This window comes from Mesitornis unicolor, unplaced genomic scaffold (assembly GCF_000695765.1).
Source record: "Mesitornis unicolor isolate BGI_N332 unplaced genomic scaffold, ASM69576v1 scaffold9202, whole genome shotgun sequence".
NCBI classification, from domain to species: Eukaryota; Metazoa; Chordata; class Aves; order Mesitornithiformes; family Mesitornithidae; genus Mesitornis; species Mesitornis unicolor.
The window spans coordinates 1-9871 of NW_010169824.1; the positions used below are offsets into that span (position 1 = coordinate 1).

Here is a 9871-nt window from a genome sequence, read left to right on the forward strand (position 1 = left end):
TCTGCTGGCCGCCCTCTTCACCTCTCCTTGCTGAAAGGACATATTTTATAATTGGTATACATGCAGAGTCCACTTGACAGCGCTGGACTTTGCTGTAAAAGCAGTGATAGATTTTCCCTATTTGAAATGTAGTGGGAATGAGGAAAGCACTGAGACTTAAATGAGGTTATAACTGCATGATTTAGCCTAGGCTGTTTGGTTTTTGGTTTGTTTTGGTTTGTTTTTTTCCACTGTGTATTTAGCTCTGGTGAACTACCTGCGGTAATATAACGCCAAACTAGGATTTGAGTATAATTCTCTAGAGGCCCATGGTAGTGTCTTATGCACTGGCCTATATGTGCCTTAGAGGATTCACCTCCCTGGTATGTTCCCAGTATTTGTAAACATGATCGTCTGAGGCCAGAAAAGTTGTTTACATATATGATACATTTGGAGGGAAAAAACCCAGCCGTTTGGCAGGATGCCATTTCCAGATCGCTCCTTTTGAAGTAGGGGGCAATAACTGTGACCTTCAAGTGACAAACAATGAGCAGCTCCACGCTCTGAAAACACCGTTTCTTCTCTTTCTGTATATGTTTCAGTGTTTCCTTCTTCTAAAGCCTCTCTTTGTCATGATTTTGTTCCTTTAGCACTTCAGCTAGCGCAGATGTAAAAGCAGCAATGCTGTTCAATGATCAGAGAGCTGGGACTCCCGAGTCTTTGCGCAGCCTTGCCAGTATCTTATGCAAGACTCTGCTGTCTTGCTCTGCTTTGATGTGTCCTACATAAACCAACTGCAGCAATGAAAAAAGTGTGGAGGCATTATGTAGGTCTTATTTAGGTGTGAAAAGTTGTCAGTGATAATATTCTAGGTATAAACAAGTAAGAGTGACCTAACGATAAACAACAGCATAATGTGAAGGTATGGAGAACACACTTACTTTACGTTACTTGTCAATTTCTCACCTTTTTTTTCTGAACAGTTTGCTTTATTTAGGGCAAAAATACCAGGATAATTTTCCTTTTGACCTTTGCAATTATGCATCTTAGTTTCCCTCCTGTGCAGATAGCCAGATTTTGAGGCTTTGCAAGTAAGTTGTTACCCGTATCACTTAATGTATATTCATCTTCACATAACATCACCAACTGCAGGGGTCTATCACAAGTAGCAATGGAATGGAAATGGGCAGGGGGGTTAATAAGTGGTTTATTTAGTTTTGTTTTTAATGGAGGAGGAAAGTATGTTATCATATCTTTATATAGAGTAATGAATGATGAGTTTAAATTATTACCACTTCTGGCTTTCACGTGAAAGACTAGTTAAATCTGTTCTGGCAGCTAGGACAAAAGAAAGGAAGAAGAAGCAGAAGTGTACCAAAACATTTGTTTATTTTACAAGGACTTAGGAATTTGGCTATGAATTGTGCTGTCTAACCTATGAAAGTGGAATTTCACTCATAAATTGAGGACAATGACAAGCAATTGCAAAAGAAAATAAAATTATATCCACTGTGACTTATAAAGATCTCTCCGTGATGGAACATTTTTCATTTTCTATTTGCTCACCTGTGAGGGGTTCGGAGAAGCAGCTTTCCAAGTGCTGTGCAAGAGTTAAAGCAGGTCAGAGGTTTGAAGGGGGGTGTGGAACAATCTTGAAAGAAAAATTTGAGATCAACTGTAGTTTTTGATTTAGAATAATATTGTGGAATGGTTAATGGTCTTTCTTCACTGAATATGGCCTGTAGTCCTAGCCAGGAGCTGCTCTTCTGAAAGGCAGTGAAAGTTTAAATGGAAGTAATTTTTAAAAGCTTAACTGGAAAGCACTTGATTTAGTTACAAGGAGAAAAAGAGAGAGAGAACATTCCTCATCAGTAATTAACTGCACATAGGGTGACTTTCAGAGAGTGTGGGAATAAAGACCAATAGTCTTACAGTTCCCCAGTCCTTTCTTCTCTGGGTCACTTCAAGTCCAGTGTTCACATTTCTTGGGAATTTCTATATAAATCTGTGGGTGGTCGCAGAGGCTCAGAAGTACACTTAGAGTGCTATCTAATAAATTACAAAATTAAGAAGGAAATATTTAGTGAGACTTTAGTGGACGTTAAATGAGAAATACACAAATTGGAATCATGGACCAGAAGGGAGATATTTTAATGTGCTGTTATCTTGTGAATTAACTTTTATGCACGTTGTATGTGCAGACAAAAATGTTGGTAGCCTAATTATGGCAAGACCATCCTTTTTCCTACTGTTCTGCATTCAAGTATTAGTGGTCAAATTCTTCCTGAATGAAAATGATTTAAAGCATATCTTACACTTTAAAAATTTTCTTTGGTACCAAGCAGAGCAGAATATGTTTCTGTACTTATGCTTATTTTCTGGCTTATTTGGTTTTTAGGTTTGGGATTTGTTTTTTGTTTTTTGGTTTTGGTTTTGGTTTTTTTTTACATCAGCACAGACTTTGGTTTTCTTATTAGCTGTATCTCTGGTTTTGCAGGTATTTTTTGAGTGGGGGGAGTCAGAAACTTGTGTTTGTGGGCTACAAGCTGGAACAACGAAAGCCTGAGCTTCTCCAAGCTTCATTCATCAAAACTCCGTGAAGGGAAGAGTTTAGGGGGAGCCTGGAGAGGACAGAGACTAGATAACCTTGTACATATTCTTCAGCTTTAGAGGCCACTAAGATGGAGAGCATTTTATGGTGTTTCTGAGTTCTTGTGGAATGAAAGTCTCTGTCTTCAGAGTAGTGCCTTAGTTTTAAAGCCATCTAGCTGTGGCTAGGTTATATGTGTTAGGTCGGATGCCTAACATCTTACAGACTTGGCCCCTGCCTTCAGCTAAACTTGGAGATAAGTCCCTTGATTGTAATTTTCCTTATCAATCTGTGTGTGTTTGTGTCTCTACAAGTTAAAGTAGCTATTTAATACCAGCAGGACAAGTTTGATTGGAACTGGTTTATTTATATTTTTTAATTTATTTATAAAAGGAGAAAGGTTAATCCATTAGTTTTAAAGCCTTTGCCTAGATTATGTTTTGATGTCTCAGTGGTTCTCTGTCCATAAACTGCATTTTCGTAGTCTTTTTAAACATGCACATATTTTAAGGGGCTATAAATACTTTCATGTTGAACTTTAGTTGAAACAACTGAGCAAAAACTGTACCCTAGTAGGTCCTTGTTAGTTGCCATAACTGATAATATACCTCAAACTAATGATATACCTCAAACTGATGATATACCTCAAAACCTTCCATTTTGTTTGTTTGTTTGGTGAGGGTGTCATCCTGTAGCAGTAATCCGTATTAAAGATGAAAATAAACACAGTCATTGTTTTGAAATTTGTTCTCACTGCTATAAAACTTTTGTTTAAATACTTCTGACCTGGTAATACTTCTAACTGAAATAACCCAGAAATAGCCTTAAAGTTGGCTGAATGTATCTGATCTTTCAGCATTAGCTGAAACCCTTCTGTCCTGCCGCAGGATTAATATTTGTCTTTTGTTGAATAGGATAGGTTTCTCTGTGCTACTGAAAAACATGCTGCAACCCAGTTTAATTGAAAATCTCCCTATGAATCATTTTTCTCAATTTAATTCTCCTATTGCATTAGCACTAAATTTGCATGTGTATGTAGGAGGGGAAGTGAGCTTTTCCACATCCCTTCTCCATTGCACACAAAAATGAACACATAACCCTGAAGGCTCCAGATGAATTCGCAAACCGGCTGCTCTGTTTGAGCGTCCGTCTGACGTTCTTAGCTTTACAAGAGAATATATATATATAGGAAAGATATCTTTGTAGAGGAGGTATGTGTTTGTGGAAAGGATGGAGGTGGAGAGATGACAACTTGAGATAGTTATGTCACTATTATACTTTAGGAGTATTTGAAGGTGTCTACTTCACAGATTTTTGCAAGAGTATTGAAAAAGTTCCAGGTGCTCCCATTTTCCTGATTATTCTATAACTAACTCCATAAAAATGCAACAAATTTTGGATTGACCCTTTGCGTTGCACTTCATGAGTTCATGATCTCACATTGTAAATGTTCATTGTTCCTAGGACATGGAAGCTAATTCTAAATGGGAAAAAAATGCATAGAGCATCCCTTCAGAATTAGAGAAGAGAAAACCAGCTTCAGAAAAATGCAAGGAATAGGAGTGTCTTACAAACTTACTATTTGTATGTTTTACTTTTTGCATGGAACATAACCTAATGGTATTCATTGTTAAATCAAATTGAGAACTGGATTAACTGCAAAAGCAAAAGAAGTCCAAAGAAAGTATACTTTCTAAGTCTTCCACAAGTCTGTTGATCTGGGGAGGAAAAGGCATAAATGGGAAGGAGAGGAGGCAGATAATGTAGACTTTTTGTTTTGTTTAATATGGTTTTCTTTTATACTTATAACTTGTAGGTTATGGAGGCGTTATGCATGACTTGCAGTTCTCCTCTGCCAGAATTACCGCTGAACTGAAGCCTGCTTTGACTGTACTAATGGCTCTTTACTGAAATAATTCATGTACTGGCATCCGATAACCTAAATATTGCTATTTGCAAATAGTCCTGAACATATTTGGTCTCTCTGTTCTAACTTAGTAGTTCACCCTGTTCTGTTTTCCAGTTGCGCTATCAGGTGCTTTAACAGGAATGTTTTATTTGTGTCAATTTAGAAAGTGTGATGCCCAGTGCCAGCTGTCCCATGCCAGCACAGCGTGTGCTGTGCTTTAAGCCACACAGTCACAGCTTAATGACCAGTGAGTTGAACATTGCGATTGTCATGAATGTTTTCCATTAATGCCTCTGCAGGTTGGGCAGCAACAAATGGAAAGCCAAGACCAAGAAAACACAATGGCATCATAGTAAAAATGTAAATAGGGGAGAGGATAAAATTTTTGTATTGGTAGCTACCCTTGGGCCAACATATACTTAGCTGGAAGTTTTAGGTGGATGTTTGTCTAGTGCCATAACCTCCCCTCAATGTTTTCCTTCCATTTCTAACTTCATTGCATTTCTTTTTCTGGGGACTCATGTCGTTTTCTCTTCCACCTTCTGTCTTTCCATCCCACCGCATGCCTCTTTCCTTGGTCTGACCTCAGAGAGGAGGAAGAGTATGAAGAGGAGGAAGAAGAACAGCCAGTCACAGAGCCCAATACTGAGGATGAGGGGGAGGAAGAGACCAGTAGGGAGGTCAAAGCCAGGTACTGGGATTCAGTGTCATTCCTCCACATTTTCCTCAGCCTCTGGCATGAGCTTACCAGCACAGAGTACAGCAGCACCTACCTTCTCACTCGCATTTCTAGAGCACCTGTTAAAGCCACCACCCAAAGAAATCTTTTTTGCATTTAAAAGCTTTTTTGGGGGGGTGTGTGTGTGTTAATGGAAACACGCTTAATTATATAGGCTCAATGCACTAAAAACTGTCTGCGCTCACTGCCTTTGTACAAAATGAGTAGTGCTCACAAATCTTAAAAGATTCAGCAGAAAGCATAACTTCTAAGCATGGCTTAAGTTTATCTTTTTAGTTAAGGCCATGGTGAAACATTGCAGCGCTTCACTGAGGATGTTGCTTGGTTTCTTAGGTTTTCATCCCTATTTTTGTGATACAACCTTATTAGCAGTATCTGTCACTATGAAGATTGACGTTTTTTGAATGCTGTCTATGATTTATATCAATTTTGTTCATGTTTTAATAGGAAAGAACTACTGAGAGACAAAGCTGATGGGTATATATCATATTATACATACACGCCCATCTGTGTGTATGTGGATGTAAACAAACCACCTGTCAAAACAATACTCTCATATAAAATTTTCCACTTTTTTCTGAGGATATATGAGTTTGGCATCTGGCAACTTTATCCTAATAAACTGGAAGAAAGAGAATACGTTCTTTCTTCCAGACAGCCATTTGATTTAGGTTAAATTGTTTGGCTTTGCAGCTCGGCAAAAGAGATTGGGATTTTTTTTAAATAAACCACATTCATGCAGACGCTATACAGCATGGAAGGAAGAAAAGAAACTGTTTAATGTGCGAATTCCAAAGAAAATACTGTACTGTTGTTATTAATATCTTCCAGTCTGCAAATCTTGCCAATGGCTGCCTGAAATTTCAAAATTAAGTGATAATTTCCTCAAATCTAATTCTTAAAAGTCAAAACTAAGACACAAGTTATAAGTAAATTGCATGAGTATACTAAAATACTGCTAAAAAAAAAAAGAAGAGAAGTGCCATGTAAAGGACACAATGTGCTTTTAGGTCATCAGCCTTTTAAATAGTAGTCACTTTGCAATAGCTGGATGATATTCCCATGACTTTTCTAAACAGCTCCTTTCACTGTCACTGTAGCATAACAAAAGTGATCCGTACCCTGGCTGTTCATGTTAGATGCTGTCAGGACAGGTAGAATGAGCCTGGCTTCAGTGATTCCTGTCATGCACAGCTGGTGCAATAGATGAAGGTTTCCAGATTGCCCACTGTGCTTCTGCTGTGAGCACCATTACCTGGTATATACCTAATGATTAACTTCATAATATCCCAACATATATAACATGTATTATGTTTTTGGTACATACTCTGTGCCAAACCCACACACCTCGAACAGGGGCCATGCTTTGCGTGCCTGCATGTGGATTGCAGAGGTGGTCTCAGGAGAGTGATATCAGCCACTTGCTGAGTGATCCAGCCCAAAGCCCATGCACAGTGTTTATGCTGGAGATACTGCTGAAAGCAGATATCCTGGAGTGCAGATCCCATGGCTTTTCACCTGCCTCGCTGCTTCTGTCACTCACCAACACTTGCCTTCACTAGAGCAAAGCAGATGTGTGTTCTCTGCAAGTCTCTGTCTAGTACCAACATGGGATGCTGACACAAATTAGTGCCTTCATATCTAGACAAATGATCTGGTAAGGCGTTGCTTTTGAAATCATTCTAAGCTTTAATTTTGGCTAAACAGTGCTGATTGATTATTTTTTATCTTCATCTTTGGTGAATGCGCGTTTTTAGTTAAAATATCAGACCACCAGGGAGGATGATAATCAGATATCTGCCCTTCAAGAGACAGTCATGCAGATTGTATCTTGAAGCGTCTCTACTCTGTGGACCATGTTATTCAGCATGTTGAGACTGCCTTGAACTGCTCTGACAGTGCTTACAATCTAACTTGAAATACTTGAAAATTGTTCAGAAAATGGTTGTGACAAGGTTGATGAAAATTGGTTCTGAAGCCTGCAGGTTAAATCCCTTCCTTTCCTTTAAGCTGAGTCACTTCCATTCGTCAGTATTTCCAACCCCAAAAACAATCCCACTGAGATACAAAGACGTGAGTTCTCTTACTTTATTTAAAAAGAGGTGATGATTGTCTAAATTTGGGAAGTTTTGTTTGTCTGACTCTAGACTTATTTTTTTCCCTCAGAGTGATACAATCTATTGATCTCTTTTTTCCCCGTTTTTCTCTCCTTCCCTTCCCTTTCTCACGATGTTTTCCTCCTGCAGTGGTGTCCCGGGTGAGCAGGAGGCTGTGAGTGAAAACCTTTCATGGTGTTCTGATTCTTCAGCCACCTCCAGTGCCATTTCTCCAGCTGAGAGGCCTCTCTCCTGCTCTGTAGCTAAGAGCTCTTCTAGCAGCTCCTCCTCTGTGCCTGACTCATCTGTCTCTCATCATAATTCTGTCCTTTCATCGCCATCTTCACCTGCATTGCTAAACTCTTCCCAAAATTCATCAGCATCCATTACTCCAAAGGCATCTCCAACAGTGGAGAAGTTACCTTATGTACCACATACTCCCTTTCACCTCTTCTCATATGACTTTGAAGAGTCTCCAGCATCTATGAAAGAAAAGGAAGCAGAGGTGATGAGGGAAAACAGGTAGATTTTATACAGCTGACATTTTTAGACAAATTAGTAACACCTTTCAATAGTTTTATAGTAGTAATAATGCACTCTGTGTTGGATTATTTCCAAAACATACTGTATTAAGTTTAGTCCTGTAAATCTGTATTTTGATTTGATTGATATCCTCCCCTTTCTTTTGTAGCCTTCATTTCATCTTACTCCTCTTCAAGGTCTATAGTTAATAAGTATCCTGGCCTCCTGATACAGCACTAGATAAATAACCTGTGATTTGGAAGATCACAGAAAGGAGCACCATTTTGCTCTCATTTTCAACAATGTCCTTTTCATGCATGATTTCATCAAAATTAATGGAGCTCTTCTGCTATAAAACCAAGAGAGTTCAGATCAGCACTTGGAATTCAGGAGTGAAATCCTGGCTTCAAAAACAGAACTGCCAAATCCCAAATTTGTTGTTAGATTATGGCGCATATCCCTGTCGCATGCAATTTCAACTCGTGCTTGTAATAAATGTAGTTCAAGCTCTATAAAGAGAGTATAGCACTCAGAATAGACATGATTCCCTCCACAACATCTGGTCAGTTCAGTTGCTCTTCATGCGTTTCTCTTAGGTTTTAATTTTTATTTTAATTTTCCCCATCCCAGCTATTTAAAAGAAAAGAAAAATTGTCTCAGTCTGTTTTCAAGTAAAATAGGTAGCACTAAAAACAGTGCTAGAGAAACACCTTGAAAAGAAGTGGATGATTTTTAGCTGTCCTTCCCAGTGGTCAGTGTTCTTTGAATTTAGGTGCTAAAAATGTACATGTATATTGTGAGCACATTTATTTCTTCCTTTCTCCAGCAGTCCCGAATTTCTGCATGTGAACAAATATTTTGATTCCTTTGATCCTTTTAACTTTCGATCTTTCTCTTCTAATAGGTGGGTGGTTTTTGTTGCTTTTTCATTTTGCTGAAAAGCCTGTAAATCCAAGTAGCTGTTGAAGATGGATTTAGTTCACATCTTTCCTTACCTGCTGCTTTTAACACTGGGATTCCTCTAAATTTACATTTTCCTGCATAGGTGCCATTTTCCTGTAGACCTGTCACACTTATTTTTTGCTCTGTTATTGTTACTGCTGTTAGAGTTATATTTAAAGAGTAGATTCCTAAATACCTCCTGTTTCTGCAATATTTAGTGTTTCTGCAGTGATTTATTTTTTTCCTCAAAACTACATCCTTATGCTTGTAGTTACCACATAGGATCAAGGGCGTGCTGTGGAGGAGGATTGCGGCAGGATTGTGCTGGGTTTATTTGGAGAAAAAAGAGGGCAAACCTTGTGTGATTTGGGCAGTAATGTGTTCATAAAAGAGGTCAAAGTCTGGATAGCTGGGCTTTCTTCAGAGTGAAGGCTTCTGGGAGAAGGCCATTGTGTCTGCATTGGTATAAGAGACAAGGGAAAATGGAAGTAGTAGCCACCACCAGAGGCAGGTTAGAAAGAAAAACATTGCGATCAGGATACAGACTTAGCCCGGGTGTGCTGCATTTGCCTTGCTATTCTTCCAGCATCTCTGTCTCCCTCTAAATTTGATGTACAGGGATACCATGTCCAGGCCAGTCCCTCTGAATTTGATTTTGTTAATACTTGTAGGTCTGAGTCCATAGAAGGTGTGTTCTCTCCATTTTAATGAGAGTTATCTTTGGAATTTTTGAAAATCCTCGGTCTCAAAAAAGGTACTGCACTGTGACAGCTTTTTCATGGGTCAGAGGAGAAGAAAAGCAAATGTGATGGTTCATAAGAACCATAAGATGGTCTTCTTTCAGTTGACTGAAATGAAAATGGAGGTTTCTGTCAGTGTCAGGAACAGAGCGAATGAGCTCCAAGTTGTTCTCAGGACAACAGAGTTTTCTCATTGCTCGCTCAGCATGGGCACAGCCAGAGCATTTTCTGAGCTGACCCTGATGGAGAGAAGACCCATGCCAGGTCTGTGAGGCAAGGAGGCCCCACACTGCCTGGATACACAGCCCTGCACCAGTCTACAGTTTCTAGTTACTTTTCTTCTAGGGCAGGAAT

The 9871-nt window shown here is 39.1% G+C and overlaps 1 protein-coding gene across 1 annotated transcript in view; it reads left to right on the forward strand.

Moving 5' to 3' along the window:
• Positions 1–5065: 5065 nt before the first annotated feature.
• FHOD3 (formin homology 2 domain containing 3) overlaps positions 5066–9871 on the forward strand; it is a gene marked incomplete at its 5' end in the record, with an annotated part of 91531 nt that continues 86725 nt past the window's right edge. The window contains 3 exons of the mRNA XM_010179486.1: positions 5066–5150; positions 7694–7835; positions 8662–8739. Coding sequence (XP_010177788.1) covers positions 5066–5150; positions 7694–7835; positions 8662–8739 — 305 coding nt within the window. The remainder of the gene's footprint in view (positions 5151–7693; positions 7836–8661; positions 8740–9871) is intronic.